Below are 23579 nucleotides of genomic sequence, written 5' to 3'. Positions count from 1 at the left end.
AAGTCCACTCCTTTTTTATGGCTAACTTTATAGCTTTGCATTACATAAGCATATTACAACCAATTTTCTTTTGTGTTGAAGCATTTGGGTTGCTTCCAAACTGTGAGGACTAGGAATACAGCTCAAGAGTGTTTTCCATGTATTTTTGGGTAACACGTTTTTGTTAACAACATATAGAAAGAGTCTAAGATGCATGCTATTTCTCTTCCACTCTGACAGATCATCCCAATTTTCCAGTGGTTAAATTAATGCAGATGCCGACTGCTCCTTACCCACACTGTGTCCCTTTCAGTCAGGACATTCCCACGTGCAACAGTATCTTGCTGTAGCTCCGCTCTGCCTTTCCCTGCTGGCTTATGTAGTGAGCATCCTCTGGTTTTACTGAGCCTCCTGCTCACTCTCCTGTGTTGTCATCTTCTCTGTGACTTACAGAAATTCCTAAAATACTCTGATATAGGCCTGTGCTGGCCAATCTCACTCTATGACTTGACTTTTCATTCACTCAGAGAGATCGTTTAGTGAATAAAAGTGCTTTTAACGCAATCCAAGGTACCCTAGGCTTTTGACTTTATATTTGCTGTGTCTTGACACTACTGCACAGATCAGCACCAGGAAAATGAACCGTGTTTACCAATGTGTCCTGTCTGTGCCACATGGAGAACTGTGGAGAAGCAGAGTTCCTGATGAGCACCAGACAGTAGGAAAGGCACCACAACCAGTAGACAGATGTGCTCACGCTCAGTGATACTGACTGATATCCGAGACCACAGACATGAGTGTGAGAAGTGTGCTCCGAACACTGCTAGAGAGAGTGCTTACAACACTACCTAAGCATGGGCATGTAGCAACCATCTAACATAAACACATCTACCCATATAAATACATTTCTCATGCACATTTCAAAATTATGACATCAAACAGACAAGACGGCTTGGCAGGTGAAGTGACTGTTAGCAGCAAACTAACAACCTGAATTCCATCCACAAAACTCACATAACGATAGAAGGACTCAACTCCACAAAGCTGTCCTCTCCTCTCCACATGCCCACAGTGACACATATACCCCCTAACACATACACACATAATAAATAAATTTAAAGGTAGTTACAAAAAATTAACTCAAAAAGATAAGGAAGTCACCCTATTAGCAAAAGATGAAATATGTCTCTACAATCCTAGTACGTGGGAGAAAAAAATGGACCAGACTGGCTACACAGCAATGTTCTGGTCACTGTCAAGATCTCAGTCAGGAGAGCATGAGACTCTCAATCTCAGGGTTGTGGGCTGGAGCCCCATGTTAAATGCCAATTTGTAACATGAATAATATAAACCCAGAGTCAGATATTGGGGTTCAAGCTGAAGATCAGAGAAGCAAAGCAGCCAGCCACTAGCTCTGACTTCTACCTCAGACCAAAATGGGTGATTCTGGCTCCTTGAATCCTCAGAGTACAATGCTCGTCCTGTCTGGAAACCAAATCTCTCATGAGATCCTTTGCTGCTTCCTTTTAACCTCCCTAGTGCTGAGATTAAAGGAGTGAGCTCTGTTATTCTTTTTGGCTGATTCACTCTCATGTAGCCCAGGGTGGTCATGGACTCCCAGAGATCCATCTGCCTCTGTCTCCTGAGTCCTGAGAGTAAAGGTGTGTGCCACTACCACCTGGCCTCTAAGGCTAGCTAGTATGGCTGCTGGGATTAAAGGTGTGTATAACTGCTACCTGGCTCTATAGCTGTGGCTAGCTTTGCATTTCGATCACCAGTGGCTTTATTAGGTCATAAACAATATGTCACCACAAGTCCTTGTCACCACAGAAAAGCCAAGCTGACTAAGAATTAAAATGACTCCAATGAAATCTCTTGAAAAGGGGGAAAACATTCTGACCTAAACCATTAAGGCTACCATCAATTTTCAGAAAACCACAATCAGATAATTTGGTGACTCTAAACAATGAGGAAAAATAAACCATAGACAGGAGAGGAAAACAGATTCTGTGGAAAGTTAGAAAGTGAAGTGACAGCCGGGCAATGGTGTAGCACGCCCTTAATCCCAGCACTCGGGAGGCAGAGGCAGGCAGATCTCTGTGAGTTCGAGGTCAGCCTGGTCTCCAGAGGGAGTGCCAGGATAGGCTCCAAAGCTACACAGAGAAACCCTGTCTCAGAAAGAAAGAAAGAAAGAAAGAAAGAAAGAGGGAAGAGGGAGGGAGGGAGGGAGGGAGGGAGGGAGGGAGGGAGGGAGGTTAAGTGAAGTGACATGCTGCAGTATCTGAGAGCTCATGCTAACCCTGCCTCTGTGGCATTCAATGTCAGGGGGAAGGCTCTGTCAGACATCTTGACAGTGGACACCAAGGACAGAGGTAGCTACCCTCATGGTACTTGCTATCAAGGGGAAGGTTCAGTAGAAGATGCTGACCGTGGACATCAGGATAGAGACAGCTACTCTCATACCTGGGAGTGTTCTCTCTCTCAAGAGAGAAGCTGTACAGCGGGGAGCAGCAGAGCCTACAGTGAGGCAGGGCTTGCTTCACAAGCACTTCTCTGCGTCCTTTCTTGACTAAGCTAACTATGTAAGGTGCCTAACAACTGAGATTACTCAGAAACTGGTCATCCTGTAACATGCAGTGTCCTTCCAAACTGGAAGGCACTTCCCAGGAGTGATCACTGCCACAGTGTTTTGGGATAGAAAACAAGTTGGCTATGGGGGAAAAAACACAAAAATAATATCCATGTCATACTTTACCAGGTGGTCTGAACTACCATGGATGAGAAAAGGTATCAAGAAAACAGAAAAACAGAAATGAATAAGTTTTGCCCTAGCAAGTATCAACCTAGAGTGCTGTGCATGGCTTGACAGGTGCTTTTAAAGGTTTGTCTGTGCCTGAAAGCATTTATGTGCACCACAGACAGGTGCCTCTGGAAGCCAGAAGAGGACTCCAATAGCCCTGGAACCACAGCCACAGGCTCCACATCTCCACCCCGTGCTGGCCTCAAACTCAAGGCAATCCTCCTCCTACTTCATCCTTGGGAAGTGCTGGGATTATAGGTTTACCTGGCTCAAATTTTTTTTTGAAAACTGCCAAACCCTCTTCTTCTAGTTCAGAAGTGCTAATGTTGAGGCTTGTGGCATGAAGGGAGAAATCTTACTATGTACCTGTAGTGCTGACCACGCCCAGATCTCGGAGAGCTGCTGAGACCGGATGCTCTGAGCGCTGACCTGGGTTATCGGTAAGTGACTTCCCCTCAATAAAATCAACCAACGACATTCCTATCCCATGTACAGCTATCTTCCTCTTACAGTGGTGGTTTGAGTAAGAATGGTCCCCAAGGGTTCATATATTTGAATGCTCAATCACCAGGAAGCAGCACTACTTAGAAGGATTAGGAGGTGTGGCTTTGCTGGGGTAAGTGTGGCCTTGTTGGAAGCAGTGTGTCACTGGGGGCAGGCAGAGTGTCTCTGGTCTCTAGGCTTGAGATCAGGGTGTGGCTCTCTGGCTACTACTTCAATGGCATGCTCCCCACCATGAACTAAGCCTCTATCTAAAACTGTCCGCAAACCCAATTAACCGTGTTCTTTCCTAAGAGATGCTGTGGTCATGATGTCTCTTCACAGCAATACAACAGTGACTACGAAAGGACTGCTGCAGTAGCTCAGCATGGGACCTAAATGTGTGAAGTAGAGAATCCACTCCTATGAGTTTCTTCATTAAAGGAAGGGGGAAAAAAAAAATTTGTCCTCTCTAGCTTGTAATGACTCAGGAAACTCTTGATGTATCTTTTGTGGTGGCAAATTTAAAAGGGACTCTCAGAGATGCCTACTGCAAGCTCTCAGGTGTGTCTAACTGTAGTTCTGGAAGCCTATTTCCTTCTCCTAGCCCATACTTAAAAGCAGTGTTCCAAGTGTATTGTAAAGTGGAAAAGGCAAAAAAAAATCAAGATCTCTGGCTGTTAAGCTGAGAATTGAGTGAAGTTGTAGGGACCAGGTGACAAGGTGGTGCTGATGACAATGGACTAAATGGTAAAGATAAAGAGGCATGAGCCTGGATGATAAGAATGGCATCCTCATCACACTAACTTCCAATGAGCCATACTGTTTAGTTTAGCTGTCAACACAGACCAACACGTTATCAGCAACTGAAGAAATCACAGGGGTTTTATCACCCCAATCACCAATATCATAACATAAAAGATATCATTTATCATTCTTACAAGCACGAGATAGATGGTACAGACCCACCACTAGATGCTGCTATTTAGGAACATAGAGAAAGCAAGGGCACACCCATTGGGTAGAGACAGTAGGGACGTGTGCTTTAGAATAAAAGGTCCTGTTCTCATCAGTGAGTTTATAGCTGTTCACACACATGAAGATAGTACCACAGATCTGTGTCAACAGAACAACTAAACAGGAGTCTCAGAAATTAGAGACTGAATAAGACAGCTCAGTGGATAAAGTGCTTGCCACACAGCACAGGAGCTTGAGTTCAGGTCCCCACAATCCACATAATGATGTATGTCTATTACTCCTGTCCCATACTGGAGCGTAAAGATAGGCCAATCCCCAAACCCACAGGCAAGTCAGTCTAATAAACTGGTGGGAGCTCCAAGTTCATTCAGTGACAGAACTGATCTAAAAACCTAAGGTGCAGAGCAAGAGAGGAAGACACCACGATAGTCACCAGTGCACAATCACACACAAGCACACACAAAATAAATAAGCAAGTAAACAAACAAAGATAGAGTGAGAACCTGGCAATAAAGAATTGATTTTAAGGAAGTTCTATTGTCCTAAGTTTCCCCCCCTGCATGGGCTAGCTATTTACACAGAGTGATCATGGGTCTGCACAGTTGTCCTGTACTGGATGCTGGTTCTAACCAAAGGGTCTCTGAACATTACCTAAATAACAAGGTGAGCACAGAGGTATCTCTGGCCAGGAGCCTGCAAGGTAGCCACTGGTCATGCCTAAGCGCAGAGGGAGGACTGTGGTGCCAAGTTCATGGCAGCCAACTTGCTTCTAAGGGAGTAGGGCCACATGCTCAGTTTTGTGATGGACAAATCTGGAGCTCTCTGCAGCTGTGTGAAGCAGGGTCAACGGCTACAGGCCGAGCTTAGTAAAAAGGTTGGTCCAGCTTAAGGCAGATGGAAGTAAAGCAAGCCAGAGACAACAAAATAGGCTGAGCCTGAGAGAACCTTGAAGTCTACAGGCGCCACGTGGTAAGGTCCACCTGAAAGCCCAGAGGTGGTGGCCTTTAATCCTAGCACTCAGGAGGCAGAGGCAGGCAGATCTCTATGAGTTCAAGGCCACCCTGGTCTACAGAGCAAGTTCCAGGACAGCCAAGACAGAGAAACCCTGTCTTGAAAATCAAAGATAAAGTCCACATGAGGCGGCCAGTCAACAATTTACAGAGAGGTCACAGTCGGCCTTGGTACCCTGTCTTTCTCAAGCAGCACTTAACTGCTTGGGGGCAGACAGAAGAAGCCAGGTGACAACACGGTTCTCTAAGTACTGCTCTCTGTCCTAGTAGGTATGACAAGCAGGGGTTCAGGAAGCCCTAAGAGAATAATCATATACTGCAGACTCTGGATTTGAAGCTAAGTAGAAATAAGTAGACGAGGGGCCTTCCTGAGGTCCCCACAAGAATGCTTTGCTACTCCTTGACCCGGAAACCTACAACGTCACACAGGTTCTGAGGTTCTCGCTACATGTCCATGAACACCTGTGAAACTGTCCCAGGTACACCCAACGTCTGAAGGAATCAGCAGGTGCACCTGTGCCAAGAATGCAGCTAGACACAGGGCAGTGCTCAGAGGGAATGGTTACTGCACAGGCCTAGAAAGAGAGAGAGCAAGACTCAACTTGATGGATTCTCTAGTCATCAAACACATCGGGTCAACGCCCAAGCCGTGCCTCCAGGCTGACAGCGCTCAGGATTGCAACAACCCACACCTGAGTGCCCGCTGCCAGCCACACTAAGATGATCCTCACTGGAAAGGAATAAATCGTTCCTGAACCAGAAGAGGAGGCTACACCAAAGAACACCCAGAAGAAACGAATAAGCAAATCTTTATGGCATGGAAAGAAATTCAGCACAGATTAAATACAAGCAAAAATAAAGAGAGCAAAGGTGCAGGAGAAAGAAGGGAAAGAAAGGAAAGGGAGGGGAGAGAGGGAAGGAGAGAGGACACAAAGAGCAAGGAAGGGGGAGGGAAACAACCTTCCAGTGAATTGAGAGGTAGTGGTATGTGACTGATAGGGGAGGGGGGGCAGATGCCAACAGCAGGAAGCCACAATAACTGAGGCAAAGGAGTCAAACAGCAAGGGGCCTAGACTGCCAGGCACCCAAGAAGGGCACAGATCGCATGCCTTGTCTCCTGGGGAGTAAGCCTCTTGGAAGAACCTCTCACCTATGGGAAGGATCCAACTGGAACACAAGCTCCACAAGGGCTCACACCCTTGCTTCACCACAGCCCAGTCCTGCAACTAGGGTCCCATCAAACCTGCTTAATAATGTTCCTGAAACAATGAAAGAGAAACTGAGGCAGGCAGAAGGGGAAAGTGAGGGGAAGAACAAAGGACTAGAGCCCTAAGGACTGCATGAAGCACTCAATAGCACCAAGCTGTGGCCAGACCACAGCTGCTCCAGGCTCCCAAGGAGACTACCACACATGGAATTACTAAGTGTCTGATGTGGGCAAGCAAAGGAGGCACTCAGTCTGTCTTCATGCCGCCATCTCTACAAACCATTCCATGTGTTCTTTCTAAACTCATCACCCAGGCAACTTATTCCAACAGACTCAGAGGCCTACCTTCTCGCCCTCTCAGGTGGCTGCACACCTTTAGTCCCTCACTCCTCGGTCCGCTCCAACCTGCCCCTGTGTTAACACTCCACCAACCGACACCATGCTGCAAGGTCAATACAAGTGTGACTTTCTAACCGATTTTACTCAAATTCTTAGAACCTTTATCTTCAGCCATGTCCTGTCCACAGAGTCATGCCACCCAGATAGCTACAACCTGTACATATGCTAACTGGTAAAATTAAGCAGGTAACAGGCAGAATTTAGGTTGCCAATTAAACTTGCCTCAAAACAGAGAGATTTCCCCTGGATTAACCAAGTGGGCTCAGGGTACTCAAGCTGGGAATGTTTTCCAACACACCCCCAGTGCTGTAGGCAGCAAGAGGCGAAGGCATTGAAAATAACAGGATGATGGGGGAAGGCACAGAAGTCTGACAGAAGTAATGTGACAACAGATGTAAGCTCTGGGTTGCTGATCTTAGGTATAGAAATGGGGAGGCTGGGGGCAGAGCTCAGCAGCAGAACTCACAAGGCCCTAGGTTCGATCCCCAGCACTAGGCACAAGTCACAGAAGCAACCCTCAGAATGGCTCAGGTACTGAGTCTCACAAAAGGTGCGTGGCCCATCCACACCTGGCTTCTGGTGCAGCAAGAGCTATGCCGTGCTTGGCACACAGATCCTGGAAATGACTGTGCAGCTTTAAGCCACTGAATTTGTGGCAATCTACTGCAGCAGCAAACAAGAAACTGAGCTGCCTTTTTGTGCTTGTTTTTGGTTGCTCTGAGACAGGGTCTCACTATGTAGCCTTGGTTGGCAGAGATTGCTATGTAGACTAGACTAGCCCCAAACTCACAGACATCTCCCTGCCTCAACCTCCCCTCCCAAATGCTGGAATTAAAGGTATATACCACCAAGCTCATCTTTAGGTAAGGGTGGGGTGTCTCTACATAGGTCTGGCTGTCCTAGAACTCATTCTGTAGACCAGGCTGTCCTCAAACTCAAAGAGAACCACCTGCCTCTGCCTTCTGAGTGCTGGAACTGAAGGTGTGCACCACCATGCTTACACTTACTCCTTGAAACACTCAGCTTGCATCTCAACCCCTGCCCAGTTCAGCCTCCGCACTGGCTCCTCCTATGTCCCTTCTCATGTACCTTCCACACCCAGAAAACCTCACTCTGTCCACAGTTCTTAAATACAGTGGCGGCTATGCAACAGTTATCTATCTCTAGGCACACATACCCAGGCATGTAGACAGCTGACTACTGGACATCACCACTTTGGTGTCTCTATCTGACTCTTCTTACCCTGTAAGTCTTCCTCTCACACTGCCACCAGCATCAAGCTGAGGCCACCAACCAGGGATCATTCTTGGCCTCTCCAGCTCCACCCCATGTTACACCTACTTTTCCAGTCTCCGGCCTCATATCAAGACCTCCAACATTCCGACCACGCCCTCCCTGGCCTCTCTGCTTCCCCAAAAGACATGCAGCAAACAAAGACAGTAAAAACAAACTCCATACGCCTCATGTCACTCGCTTCTTCAAAGCTCCTCTTCCAACAGTTGCCCATTATTTAAAATGGTACCAGAAGGTCTACACTGCCCACCTGACCTAGTTTATCTCCCAAAAGCACACACTGCTCCAATCAACAGGGTCTCGTCAGCTGTTCCTCAAACAAGCATATCCTTGCCTCAAGCCCCTGCTCAAGACAGTCCCTCTCTGCCAAGAATCTTCTTCCCCCAGATCCTCAAACAGCCGGCCAGAACTCTCAAGCTCATAGGACCCTTCCTACAGGCCTTGTCTAAACACACTCTCCAGACCCCAATGCTCACAACCCAGTATTCTGTCTCTGAACCTCTTCCCTTCTTGTTAACTCACAGTCTGTCAGGCACAGCCAAAAGAACAGGGGCTTGTCCATCTGATGCCTTCCGCGTCTCCAATCAGTGCCTAGTAAACAGCAGTACCTCAAAAAACATTACTGAATGTATAAATAATGATATGACTAAAACATTAACAAGCAATCGGTAAACACTATATTGTGACTAGCTGTTGAGAAAAGCCTAACATAGAACACAGGAACACCAGGTCACAAAACTGCATGTGTAACAGGTGCACTCTGGTTAATACATAACATATGCACACACAGAAAAGGTCCTCAATGCGTGCATCAGGAAGTAGGGAAGAGAAATCTCCTTTCTGAGGCCTCCAGTTTTAACCTGGCAAGCAGTCCTTTTCAAAGAGGCTCTTGAATTTTTACTTCATCCTCCCACCCTCCCGCCTTCTCTAACTGGGAGGCCTAATGCACAGAAGTGAGCCTGTCTCAGGCCTTTGTCCCTCCTAAGAACCTCCTGGTACCTGGAGTTAGATGTACACGTAACTCCTCTACTTCAAGTTTTCCAAGGGTAGCTCTCATGGATCTGTTGGTTGCTGCCGGGAGCTTTAGTGTGCCAGGCAATCTAATTCAGGGTCAAGTTAGAGTAACCCCTAGAACAGCAACTTAGCAACCAATGCAGATGGATCCTCTTTCATTTATTCAATGAGTGGTTACAAGGTAAGCGTATAAGGTCCATCCATGAGCACAGCAAATAGTCCTTGCCCACCTAGAACTCCCCGCCCAGCAAAAGTAGAATCCAGAGTTAAAAGATGTAAGCTGGATCTGGAGAGGCGGCGCAGTGGTTAAGAGCACTGGCTGCTCTTGCACAGGACCCAGGTTTGTTTCACAGAACTCATAGCTATCTGTAACTCCAGTTCCAGGGGTTCTGATGGCCTCCTTTGGCCTTCATGGGCACTCGGCACACACACAATGCATACCTAGCAAAACACTCATGACATAAAATAAAAATGAATCTTTTTTTTTTTAGATGTAAATGGTATAGGATATTAGATAATGGCAGATGCTAATTCAGAACACTTAAGTCTCACTATCCTCATTTATGAAATAAAAACACACAGCAGGTTCTCCGAATTGCTTGAAGAATGGACTATTAAAAACTTACTGGAAGTTATCTTACTATAAAAAATTTGGTTAATAATAATTAACATTTAACAGAAATGACTTAATCTTAAATAACAAGAGTTAAAAAGCCTAAATTTTGTTCAATGGCTTAAAAAATAAAACTGTAGCTTTCACATTAGAAAGAGTCCTCTGACACAGGAAAGGGGGGTCTGTCACCAGCGGCTAAGGGGCGTCAGGGAACATGGCAAATGGTGTGTCCTCAACCTTCCAGATCCTGCTTCATTTCAAGCTATCTAATGCACTCTTAGACATGGGAAGCACGTAGCATATTCCTCTTCTTTCCGCTTTTTCTTAACTTTGATAAGGACAGGTGTAGGCAGACACTGTAGTCTCGCCTCCTAGTAGCCCAGACAGGTGTGCTGGACACGCCCTCGAGGGCGTGGTGAGGGGGAAGTCTAAGGTGACTCGGGAACGGTTCTTAAGGGACCGCACACACGTGGAGAGTCCCTTCGCTTCTCTCTGGCCTGGCTACCTTGCTGCCCCTGGCACGCTTTGGCTTACACTTGGCTGGTGTTTATCTGAATAAAGAAACCTTAGCCTTAGGGACTGTAGTTCGATCTCTTCACTTGGCGACCAACGTGGGGCTCGAACCCACGACCCTGAGATTAAGAGTCTCGTGCTCTACTGACTGAGCTAGCCGCTGGAAGTCAAAGGACACTGCATGGGCAGATACTTAAAGTAGCTATAACCATCAAACAAAAGGAACATGCCATACGGTAAACTTTACAGCTGTCTCTCAACTCTATTTCTCTTCATTTCCTAGTCCCTATTCAATTAAATCGATGCTGGATTTAGAGTTGGATTTGGCTTTCCTCCCCTAAAATCCAAGCATGTTATTTAACAAAATTTTAAGGTTTCTGTCTTATATCAAGAAGCCAATTGATGTAATACAGAATAAATGAAGAATTGGAGGACTATCTTTGTCTTTTCTTGGCTCTTTCTTTCAAGGCCTACACCCTCTCATAATTGTCGTTTTTCAATGGTTGCCTTTCCCAGTACACATACATGTGCAAGCAAACATTTCTCTGATGACACTTATGTTTGAGTCCCATACAGCCAATGAAGACCTGCCTGACGGCAATCCATGCATGCTCCGGAAAAAAAATTGGGCCACACCTCTCCGGCTGCACTGGATTCAACTCACTGCGTTTCGACTGATACTCTGACCAGAGCCTCGAGTACTGGCTTCAATCAAGTTGAGGATTTCAACCTAGATCTTCAATCAAGCAAATCCCATCTAACATGGACTGGAGATAACCCATTAGAGACTTTCCCTGTGCTAACATTTTTTTCCGCAGGACTCCACAAGGCTACCATCGTCCCATTTCAGCAGGAAGTAACTTAGAAGATGCTACGCCCCCGTTCCCCATTATTGTTTATTAGGGTAGTGTAAGCCTAGTTAGGAATAGCTTTCTTACAGTTTAGAGTTGGGATTGGAAGGAGGTGTTCAACTTAGACACCCTTTCCACATGACTTTAGGGCTCAGCCGGAAGACATAGTTAGGATGTGCAATAACAGATTGTATCTTCTTGTATTTCACCTTTATGATTGTTAATTTTGGATGTTTTACACTATTAAGTTTTAATCCTCTTTTAGACTAAAAGGGGAATTGTAGGGAGACACTGTAGCCTCGCCTCCTAGTAGCCCCGACAGGTGTGCTGGACACGCCCTCGAGGGCGTGGTGAGGGCGAAGTCTAAGGTTCTTAAGGGACCGCACACACGTGGAGAGTCCCTTCGCTTCTCTCTGGCCTGGCTGCCTTGCTGCCCCTGGCACGCTTTGGCTTGCACTTGGCTGGTGTTTATCTGAAACCTTAGCCTTACGGACTGCGGATCAATCTCTTCAGACAGGTATATGTATGTGCTTTTCCTCCTCTGGCTATTTCCTGACCTGAAGTTCCTCACCTGGAGGACTGGCAGACCTTGGTCATCTCACAAGGCTGACAGTTCTCCCCATCTTCCCCTCTTCTCCTCAAACATAAATTGCAAGCGCTTGGAATTTTGTCTTTATTTCAGTTCTACATCTCTCGTGGGATCCAACAGAGACCCATTTAAGTCCAGAGCCTTGAGCATGCCTTCCATCTAGAGAAAACCCCCACACTCATCTCACTCTGACCCACCACAGCCACACAGTGATTTGCTGTTTGTTTCCTTTTTCTGGAGACGAGGTCTCGAGCATCCCTGGCCCCAAACTTTCCTTAGCTGAAGATGATCTCGGACTTCTCAGTCTCCTGCTTTTATTACCAAGGACTGGCATTAAAGGCACCAGCCATCACATCCTGATTATGTGGTACTGGCAACAAACCCAGGGCCTTGTTCATGCCAGGCAAACACTGTTAGCAACTGAGCTCGCCCCAGGCCCCAGCTTTACTCTCTGAGCTGCTAACCCTCATAGGTTCTGGCTCTCTAGGGGCACCAGCACTGGGAAACTTGAGTTGTGTGTTAGAACGTTTAAAAAACCTCAGCAGGGTTTCATAGTTAGGAAGCACCTGGTGGGCTGGTGGTGGGGAGGCAGATTGTAAGGTAGGCTATGCATTTGGTTTCAGAGTCTGCTGCCTTCAGCCTCTTGGGCCACACAGAGATCCAAGAGTAGAAAAGAAGACTATCCTTCATGCTACCCCACAAAAGCTGTCAAAGTTTAAGTTTTTAAAATGACATTCGATATCATCTCTGTGCTTACTAAAGTAAAAAAAGACTCTAGGAAGCTTCATCATAGCCAAAGTTGCCCAAAATAACCCTGAGTGGGGCGGGAACAGCAGCCCTGGAACGACAGTCAAGTCACACGGATTACAACTCACTTCTAGATTGCACATTGTCACCTGAAAACACAACAGACGCAACCAGGTGCCACACAAGCGCAGAAACAGACACTCCATGCAGCTGAAGCATGCCAGCCTCTCCAGGCAGCCTTCCCTCTCCACCTCAGTGCACTGGTGCAGCTTTCTTCTCCTCTGTGAAATCACCAGCATCCAGAGTCACCCAGCTACTGAAAAGCATGGGTATTTTATCCCACTTTGCACAACATTGTTTTAAACTGCACCTGAACATTCTTCAGCCTTCTCCAAACTGGATTTGTACACTAATGTTCCTTAGTCTCCAGCAACAGTCCAGTAAGTTATGACCTGCATCAGAGGACAAGCTTCCCGAGTTTCATCTCTAATGCTAAACAGGTACAGAAATTTAGAGGTAAGACCAAGAACTTATGAGCCTGCCCCCTCTTATGTGTTCTCATTCCACAAGGCCAGAGGCTTGTAGGGTGATGAAAACATTCTGGAATTTGGAAGTGGGGGTTACTGCACAATTTTGTCATATTTAAAATCACTAAACTGCACAGTTCACAAACAGAATCAAGAAATGATTAACAGTAAAAACAAAATCACAATTACAATGCAACAGCAGAGCTGGGCTCTAGCTTCCCCAACCATCCCACACTCCAACTCTGAAAACAATAACCTTTTAATACCAATCTTTGAGGTCACTGGACACCATCACCTCCACCCGGAGGAGGCTGAGCAGACCAATGTCTCACGAAACACACCTGATAGGAACAGAGCCAACACTAGAATGCCCTCCTGCTCCAGCTCTGCATCTGCACTGAGTCTCTCAGTTCAGACTCTGTGAAACGATTATCAGGGGGTCTATGAAATGTTTTGAAATGCTTCATATCTTAATTTATCATCTGAAACAGTAACACCAATTACAAACATATTTTAACACAAAAAGTCATTGTTCAAGTCTGTAGTTTGTGATTATATTTGCCTTGGCACCCAAGAGTGTCATTTAAATTCTTGTTGGGCTAATGAGAAAAATCACAGAAGTGAATTTAACACTAAATGATGTATTTGTACCAGGGCCTAATGGACTTACAGAAATTCTGTGCAAAAAAACCCAAACAAACAAACAAACAAAAACAAAACAATAGTTTATCAAGAGACAGTTTTGTTTGGGCAAAGCGTCATCCATCCCACCCACCAGCACTACTCGCATAAATTCCATTGGTTATGAAGTGCCTTTGGCCTCTCTTGCCTGCCCTGCTCACCTTGTCCACTTGAGCTCTGCAGATGGGAGCCTACAGACTTAACACAGTCTGCTCTCTCACATTGTCAAGGAAATGTTGGGTTTAATCTGACATGTGATGCTGTATGCCGTGTGCTCTGCCCCTGCTGCTCACATCTACATTCCATGTTTTTGTTAAACCAGAGCAGCCCACCTCAACTCGGAACACCAGTACTTCATGTCACAAAGCTACCCAAGACAAAATCTTCAAGGCTAACTTCCCGGTCCACAAAGCCAGCATATCTCCATGGCCTTCACGACTAGAGTACTGTGTGTTCCAGTTGAGCTCACACTTGGGAAGTTTCAGAGTCTTAAATGTCTCCCAAAACTGGTTTCAAACTTCAGAGCTAACATTACATAATAGGCCAGCAAAGCCAATCACTGAAAACTGCAGCCCTAAAACTGTAGCTTTTAAAAATATGCAAAGAAAAAATTAAAAATACGAAAGTACTGAAAAATATATGCCTACACACAAAAAGATTATGGAAATTTTAAAAGTTTAAGGCAGTTTGTATTTAACAGTATAAATGAAATAGAATAATTCCCACGGTCATACGGTCCATTAAAAAAAAAAAAAAAAAAAAACTAAATACAAAAAGCCAGGAAAGGTGTTCACGATTTCATAGGGTCTCCTCTTAGGAAAACATCAGACGTGTATTCAGGGTTTCTCTTGCTGCCAGCAGCTTCGAATGTGGCATGTGTAGCTGCACTGCTTGCTTGTAACACAGAAACTGTTTTTAGCACTAAAATGCACTTCAGGGGCTAGAGAGCTGGCTGAGTAGTTTAGATCACTTACTGCTCTTGCAGAGAGTGGACTTGGGGTGGATTCCCAGCACCACATGGTGGCTCACAAACATACTTAAATCCAGATCCAGGGCCTTCTCTGGCCTCCTCTGGGACCAAGGACACACACATGGTACACATGCATACATACATATATACATACATACATACATGCAGGCAAAACACTAATACATATAAATCTTTTTAAAAAATTCATCTTTCACAGAAAACCCTGAGGCTGACATCAATATGTGACTGATGCCACTTTAAGAATTGAGTCAGAACAAAGAGGAACCACTTGCTTACTCGGGAAGAAACAGAATGTCACGAGTTCACCAGCAGCAGCATGGGCGAGTGAGTGAACACTTCACTACAAAAGGCTGTCGGTGCTGCCAGAGTCTATCTTCGGGAGAATGCCATCTGAGACCTGGCTCCAAGATTCAGGGACGCAGCAGTCAGTTGTGTTTCAAGCCAATAGTTAAGTGATGACTAAACAAAAGAAATTCCACACTAGACAACATGCCCAGAGTACTACCAAGCAGCAATTATGAAGCAGTCATTTGCCATCAGAAACTTGCATTAGCACAATTATTCCTGGCTCTGGGCTTCAAAACTATTAACTCAGAATGCAGAACCCTTGTAACAGTTCATCTAATAAAACACCAACTACCACAGGTTGATTTCCAGTGACGTGCACTCTCCAGCTGGTCAAGGTGGGGCATGCCTGTCATCCAAACATATCCCAATCCTGAGCAGGAGGCCCATGAGTTAAAAGTCAGCCCGGGCTACTAGGTAGTCCCTCTCTATGTAGAGGAATAAAGAATGTGCTATGCTCCTTGCATCCTGGCAACATGTTACACACAGGCAGTTTCTACTTCCCATTCATTACTCATCATCAAGAGATGAAACATCCATATGATGGCACATGCCCGTAAATCAGGAGGCCGAGGCAGGGGGACTGACATGCGAAGCCAGCCTGCACCACACAGCCAAGCACCAGGTCAGACACGGTTGCACTGCAAGACTCTGTCTCAAAAGAGGGAGCCAATAAGATGACTCAGCAAGTAAAAGCACTTTGCCACAAAGCCTAGCAGCCTGAGTTTGGTCCCCAGAATCTGCCCAGTGAACGCAGAGAACTGTTTCCTCAAGCAGTCCTCCATCCTCCACAGATGTGCACACATCAACACACACGCTGACATAAACAGATGGAACTTTAAGTGTATTTAAAGAATGAAGGCATGGAGAGATGGCTCTGCCCACAAAATGCTTGCCACATTCAGCATGAGGACCTGAGGTCAGCCCTTCAGCACACACATCAAAAGCTGGCACGGTTGCACACACCTGTAATCCTAACACTGGGAAGGAAGAGACAAGGAACCCTGGAGCTTGGTGGCCAGCTAGTCTTTCAAGTTGGTGAACTTCAGGTTTAGGGAGAGACTCTGTCTCAAAAAGTAATATGGAGAGAAAAAGAGGAAGACACTGGATATGTGTCTGGCCTCCACACACAGACACATACGTGTGTGCACACACAAGCATACATGCATATACACACAAATATGTAGTATGTACATACATCACACACACTAAAGCAAAACTATTTCCATAAAGAAATGGATGGAACTAAAGTAAAATCACTATGCAAGAAACTATATACTTAAGAAGGGAAGTTAATTTAAAAAGTCAAATAGTTCTATACATCAAAAACATTACAAATCACAGAATAACTGCTAGATCTTGAAAGAGAGTTCAATTGTAAATGCCATCACCTGTAATCCCTACACTTGGGACATTGAGGCAGGATAGAATTCAAGATGCGGAGTTCAAGACCAGCCTGAGATATATGACATCTTATGTCAAAAACAAGAAGGGGCAGGGGACACTGAGAAGGGAAGGTGGAAGAAGGGTAGTAGTAGTACTACTACTAATAATAGTAATAATAATAGTAATAATAATAATAATAATAATAGTAGTATAGTAACAGTTCTTCTGGACAGAGCGCCTGCAGGGCTTGTGCTCCCCAGCCACTTATTCCCAGTTGGAGGACTAAAAGCACCACCAGCATCTCCATGCATCACACTTCCTGTCTATACTAGGAAGCTAATCAAATAGCCTACCTCACAGGGTTAATTCAAGGGCTAAGTAAGAATATTCATGAAGAGGAACCCACAGGGCCTACCCTACAATCAGCTGGTCTCCATGGTTGCTACTGCAGTCATCAGCACTGCTCCCTGTGAGGCCTCAGGCCTCAGAAGCACCGTACCTCCCCAAGAAAGCACAGTCTAAAGTTGATCTGCTTCTAGACACACACTCTATTTCTTCTCAGTTGCAAATAACATTTAAAAAGGAAAGGAATCTATACAACCCAATAGATTAAGAAAAGTTAAAATAAGCTGGGGTGGTACACACATGTTTAATCCCAGCACTCTGGAGGCAGAAGCAGTCAGCTCTCTCACTCTAGGCCAGCCTTTCTACAAAGTTCCAGACTCTGTCTCAGAAAACAACAAGATACAGTTAAAATACAAGTGGCTAAACTAAGACAAAAATCACCTCATCAAAGCCTTCCTCTTGTAACTCCCAGCTTTATCAAACACTGGGTCATGAACCAATAATACTAACCCTCTACTCACTCTTCCAACTCAAAGCTACGTTAGAGAAGGGTCTGCTGCCCACACTCATGTTTGGTTTGAGGTCTTACACTGGACAGGCAAGACAGGTAATAGGATGCATTTCAGTGGCATCGCTCCTGGCTTGGTCATCTCCCCAACACTTCCTAGGGATAAGTAAGCAACCGAAGAAGGCAAGTTCTAGGGACTGGGAAATGAACCCGTCAGGAAACCGCTTGCCACACATGCATATGAACTCCAGTTTGAACCCTAGATCCCACCTGAAAAGGCTCTCTGTGCCAGTAAGGTGGCTCAGCAGTTAAAGGAGCCTGCCACCAAGTCTATCAACTTGAACTCAATCCCTAGAACCCACACAGTAGAAGAAAACTGATATCCAAAAGTTGTCCTCTGATTTCCATTTAGGCACTGTAGCATGTGTGCACAAAACAAAGACACACAACAATAAGTACATGAAGTAATAAAATAAAAGCTAGGCTTGGTCAGTGGGAGCTTGCAATCCCGGGGGGGGGGGAGGGGACAGGACAGGACTCACCAACAACCAAACTACCCTACCTGGCAAACTTCAAGCCAATAAGGAAGGAACCCTGTCTCGAAAATCAGGATGGGTAATGACTAAAGAGCCACACCTGAGGCTGACCACTGGCCTCCACCTGGACTCACGCGCGCACACACGCGCACACTCACACACACGAAATGAAGTCTAAGAAATGGCACGAGGAGGAAACAATCTCTACAAACCAAGATCACCGCCATGACTCAATCACTCAGCCCTTCCTACCTGCACTGCCTATCTCTAAAAGGAAAGCCCGCTCACCTCACAGTGGTCCAAGACTTAGACATAATTGGGGTCAGTGCCCGACAAGTGCAGGTGCTGAGTAAAACAGCAGCACCTGAGGGAAACGGTTTTCTCTCCCTGTGGCAACACCACATATGAAGCTGGATTTTCTCAACACGAAGGGTTAAAAGCAAGTCTGAGTAAAGGAACTTCTCAGAAGTACAGATGAGTCAGTCTGAACACAGGAATTGAGCTGTGAAGAGGGGGCAGAAGAAGGAGGTGGCTGGGGGAGGCAACTGCCATTCCTCAGGCAGCTCTGGAGCCCGTCCTGCTTTGCACAGGCTGTGCAGAGTGAGACGGGAACACAACTACACCGCACACCTCTTCCAGGAAGGGGGATCTTAAGAAATGTAATTTTTGTACAAAAAGCTTCTCAACAGGCCGACTACTTCACATGCTTCCCGCCAGAACACAGCCATCCAGTCCACTCTGGAAAGAAAATGGGCTCTTAACCACGCCGCTGCCGATACTTCACTCCACAGGGATCTCATGCACAGGCGAAATTGCACAGGACTTCCTCTCCTGGGGACACAAAGGCCCAGCGAAAGGTACATCCATCCAACACCATGAAGATGGCAGGAGGAAGAGTTCAGAAAATGCCCACACAGCCAAACCAAGGAAGCGAGCCTACATGACCACAATGGCTTCTTCCTCCCTGTGGCCCAAGCCAGTGTTATTACATCAGGGGCAGGTGTGGGTCACCACAGGCATCAGAATTAAAGCTCCCATCTAAGACGCCCAGCGTCGCACTAAGCACTCCTCCAGTTCTTCCAAAGCCAAGAAACAAAGAACAATCCCCATGCAGAACTGCAGGCCAATCTTTCTACCCGTTTTTCCTCAGAGCTTGTATCAGTTTTGAACTGATAAATCACTGAAATGACAGCTCTTTTGAGAGGGCACCACCAAGCTGCCCATCAGCTGTGCTGCCTCCTCCTCACACCTTCAGCAACACACTCAGATCCATGCTTGCTGCTGCAGCAACACCTGCGCAGAACAATGTACCTTTCCTCCTCTAGACCTGCAGTTTCATATTTCAGTTGTCTGAAAGAGGGTCAGCAACGGCAACCCACAGCACGGGAAACAACAGCAACTCCTCGATATTTTGAATCACACCCTCTATAAACACCGCTGCACATGGGGGCTCATGCTTGTGGTACCTGCATTTGGAAGGCTAAGGCGGGAGGACTGAGAGCTCAGGCCAGCCTGGCCTACATATCAAGACCTAGTCATGCACACAAACACAAAGTCCCCAACTGGTGTTTTATAACAAAGCTATTGTTAGAAAGTGCAGCATGTAAATAATTTAGACTTTGAAGCAAATAAATACTTGAAAGTTCCACGGCAAAGTTCCTGACCTAGCCACAGTCACTCTCAGACTTGTGAACATGCTACCATAGTCTCTAACTTCACTAAACCACACTGACAGTGTCTATTACTTATGAAATATAACTAGAGAGCATGCTTTGTGTTTATATGTTTTGTGACAATTGTAAACTAGAGCTAAAGCATAAAAACATGGTATCAAATCTATGTCTCAGAGCATCAGGAAACATTGAGTTTCTGTTTAATTCCTAAACTAGTAGCGAATTCCTACGAAGCTTCAAAAGTCTCCTGTACTGTTGACAAGAGAAGACAGTCCAGGACTAAGAAAAACTTTCAACACAGTCTAAAATATATGAAATCCTTAATAAGTAAAAGCAGAGGCTAGAACCAGAGGTGTCTAAGCTAATGCTGGCCATGGTAGAACTGCTCTCTCTGCAGAGCAAGGACCACCCATGCACGTGAGGAAAACACACACTTCAAAAGATCCACTTAGCTGAGACAAAGCCACGAAGCTTAAGATTCTAGTGAGTCTTTAAAACAAAACTGCAGCTTGTGAAGAAATTCATCCACACAGCTTCCCACCACTCAAAACAAGAGTCAAGATGAAGCCTCAACAGACATTACTGTTCCTTCTCATACGCTGTCATTCAGGAGGAAGGAGCTGCACTTTAAGCTAACCTAATAGTCAACAGTGAACCAACAACACAAATGGACTTATGCTAGTGTAGAAGTAACTAGTAACCCAGTCACATGGGTCACAAACACACCCAGCTCTCAACCACCGCAGTAACGAAATGTCACCTTAAACTGAAATGGATAATACCCGATTTCTACCACCACTAAAGGCTATTGTCCTACCTTAAATACCCAGATTTCAAATGAAAACTTTAGACAGCAAAACAACACACTACTAAGATTCCCAAATTAAAATTTAGCTAAGTCTAAGGTTTGCCTAAGAAGACAAACTTTCCTTCTATCTACTCCATCAATCTACTCTTTACCTGGATGTCAAAACATGACCTACAATCTGGCCTGCAGTCCTAACAGAAATTCCTATTTCTAAGGTGAAGCAGTCAATATCTGAAATAAGTTTTCTCTCTTCACCAAAGGACTATAATCCTGTCCCTAACTCTACAGACTTGGAATTTCCAGAACACCTTACTGGGAAGCACTGGAACTGTAGTCATTCACTTGTGACAACACAGAACTCATGCTGACCTGAGATGCAGGTAGATCAAACACCAAATGCAAGATGCCAGGAGCAAGAAAACACAGCACACACTCAAGCTGCTTTAGTGAAGTCATGTGCACAGTTCATAGCTCTTAGCACAAGCCAAGCACACCAGAGACAGGTCAAGACACAAGCTAGTTTGTGTCAACTCAAGACTAAGTCAACCAGGCAATGGTGGCGCACGCCTTTAGTCCTAGCATTCAGAAGGCAGAGGCAGACAGATCTCTAAGTTTGAGGCCAGCCTGGTCTACACAGTTAGTTCCAGGACAGCCAAGGCTACACACAGAGAAACCTGTCTTTAAAAAAAAAAAAAAAAAAAAAGAATTCTTTTCATCAACAATTTCCTTGTTCAATCTGCTGAATGTAAAGCTAATATAAAGCAGCTCTACAGAAAACACCCTCAAGAGTTCCCCCGTAAGCTGATATACCCATAAGAACTGAAGTGTGCCTACCTCATTAGTGTTCCAGCGGTGCCTCTCTTTGGGTAAACCTGAACATTTCGGGAGACATTCAAGCAGCTTTTTCGGTAAAAAGATTTTTACATGACTACTATTGCTGTTCCCATGATCATCTATAAAGAAGAAAACAATAAATTCAGAGAATGAAAGAGAAAGCCTCTTTAAGAATACTGACAATGTCAGAAACAGCAGTTCTGTTTCTCATGGCTGAGCCCAAGAGCCTCAGGAGCCTCTATTCCTCCTAGATCACTCTCGAATGGTGGCAGCAGGGATCTGCCTGGGGGGCTCTGAAACAGACTGAGCTTTACTCCACCACAAGTGAGCAAACAAGTGCCCCAGAGCCACTCAAAATCAGAATGCTACTTTAAAGGCTCTTTCAGTATGCCCAAGAAACATTGAAATTACAAAATGCTTTAACCTCACGAAACCCAGAAACTGTTTATTAACCAATTAAAAGTTTCATGGTTTTAAGTGAGAGAAATAGAATGACATGTGACTTTTATTCATAAACTATTACTCTGTCCCCTAAAATACCAATGAGATTCATCCTTTCTAAAGGAAACCACAAACTCTTCTAAGGAATCTAAGCCTGTGATTCACAGGTAGTACAGAAGCTGGCCTTTCTAGGCTACACCTAAAAATCTATCAATTTAATTAAGTTGATTTTCATGTATATATCTGCAGAATTAATGTAGTTCATCATATGTAGCTCCTTCTAAATGAGTCAGAGATTTCATTACTTTCAGACTAGACAGCAAGTGTGACTACCGGTGCTTTGTAGATCATTTCTTTATATAGCATTTATTCCCATCATTTATTTACATATTGTTTACTTTTCCAATCCTGTAAAGCAATCCCTTTCCCTGCTCTAAATTCCTTGCCATTTGTGGCAAATTTCAGTCAGAGTTTCAAATTACCCACTCCAATTTGTCATTCTGAATGAAGTCCCCAGTCTACACCTGAGTCCTGGGGACAGCTCGTTACTAAGTTAGACTCCAGCTGCTCCAGTCACAGGCTCATCAGCTTTTACAGTATCAGTAAGACAATACAAACACCCACCAGGGAGTCACGGCCCACACCTGTACAGGTTCTGCTTTTCTGCCTGTGTGACCTTGGGTAAGTTACTTAGTGTTTCCAGTTTTCCCACATCATGAATCAGAGAATTAGGGATCATTTCACTCTCCCTCGAGTACAAATTTCTATAAAATTTAAGGTCCTTCAACAACAGCATGCCTTACATGCCAGCAGCCTTACAGGGGTCTACAGGTACTGCTTGACTATAAAGTGAAATACAGCAATTACTTGTCCAGTTATGTCTGTACTTCTATTTAATACTGTCTTCAGAAAATACATAAAACAAAACCAAAACTTTTCTAAGGTCATAAAATTCTCACCCAGACACTTCTCAACTGATTAACATGTTTCTTCTTCTCATGGAAAAGGTCAGAAGTAAATATTGGGCACAAAAATGTGAGAATATCTACCACATCGTACAGAATGTTTTATAGGGATTAGCTTGAGAGTCTTAGCCTACTAACTCTTTTTTGGTTCACGAACTACACAGCCAATTGAATTCTAACACAATCCTACAGCAGTGAAAAAAACTTATGGCACTGCTCTTAGGAGAGCTAAAATTATAAGTTAATACTAAATTAAGATTACACTTAAAATATTGCTCAAAATCAAAAGGAAATCAACTAAGAAAAAGCTGGTAGGACGTTGTTATGAACTGCTTACTATGAAGCCTTTATAGTCACATGTGCTCCCTGCATGTCATCCTCCAGGGAGTAACATGGGCCATAAAACTTTAAAGCACAGAAGACACAGTCATGTGAGCTTTTACCTTCCTGTTTTCTACCCCTAATGTGGCTTTATTCTCTCTTAAAAAAAAAAAAAATATGTGACATACACAATTGTGAAAGTAGAGGTGAAATTTGAAAATCTATACTCTATTCAATATATATGGAGTATCTTTTATGAAAGGAGCACTGGGCTAGTACTCAGTTGATGCAGAGTACGCCTTGTATGTGAACAGTCATCTTCCTGAGAAAGTTATTTACAGCAGAACAGAATATTAAACCTAGTTTCTATTTCCATTTGGGTCACAACCAATGCTAAATTTCTATCCCTTTAGCCTCTTTAAGAAACCTGGGTGCCAGCAGGGGGGAAGGGAGAGGAGGGCATATAAATGTATGCGAATGTGAGGGAGTGTTGAACATGGATAAAGGAAAGAGTGTTCAGTGTGCACGGGTTTGTGTGAGAGAATGCTGTGTGTGTGTGTGTCTGTCTGTGTGTGTGTCTGTGTGTGTGTGTGTGTGTGTGTGTGTGTGTGTGTGTGTGTGTGTGTGTTAGAGAGCATTTGTGTATTTGAGAGTTTGTGTACATTTGTGTTCTTGTTCTCAATGCCCCTGCTTGAGGAACAGCTTCAGGCTTCCGCTCTGTCAGCAGCTGAGACAGTGGTGAGTG

At 44.9% G+C, this 23579-nt stretch overlaps 1 protein-coding gene across 13 annotated transcripts in view; it reads right to left on the bottom strand.

The window, feature by feature from the left end:
• LOC100762490 (calmodulin-binding transcription activator 1) overlaps positions 1 to 23579 on the bottom strand; it is an 831381-nt gene that overhangs the window by 778880 nt on the left and 28922 nt on the right. For 11 of the 13 annotated variants that reach the window (XR_004768091.1, XR_004768094.1, XR_004768092.1 and 8 more), the window contains exon 3: positions 21108 to 21226. The exons of 1 other annotated variant lie outside the window; for it this stretch is intronic. Coding sequence is in view for 3 of the 12 variants with exons in the window: in XM_027398331.2 (XP_027254132.2) it covers positions 21108 to 21226 (119 nt within the window). In the remaining 9 variants the exon portion in view is untranslated. Of the gene's footprint in view, positions 1 to 14950; positions 15132 to 21107; positions 21227 to 23579 lie in introns of those variants that run through there. One more of the 13 variants, XM_035439382.1, reaches the window with a different exon arrangement.

Source organism: Cricetulus griseus, chromosome 2, assembly GCF_003668045.3.
Source record: "Cricetulus griseus strain 17A/GY chromosome 2, alternate assembly CriGri-PICRH-1.0, whole genome shotgun sequence".
Lineage (NCBI taxonomy): Eukaryota > Metazoa > Chordata > Mammalia > Rodentia > Cricetidae > Cricetulus > Cricetulus griseus.
Note: the sequence above shows the minus strand (reverse complement) of the source record. Positions and strands in the feature narration are given on the sequence as shown.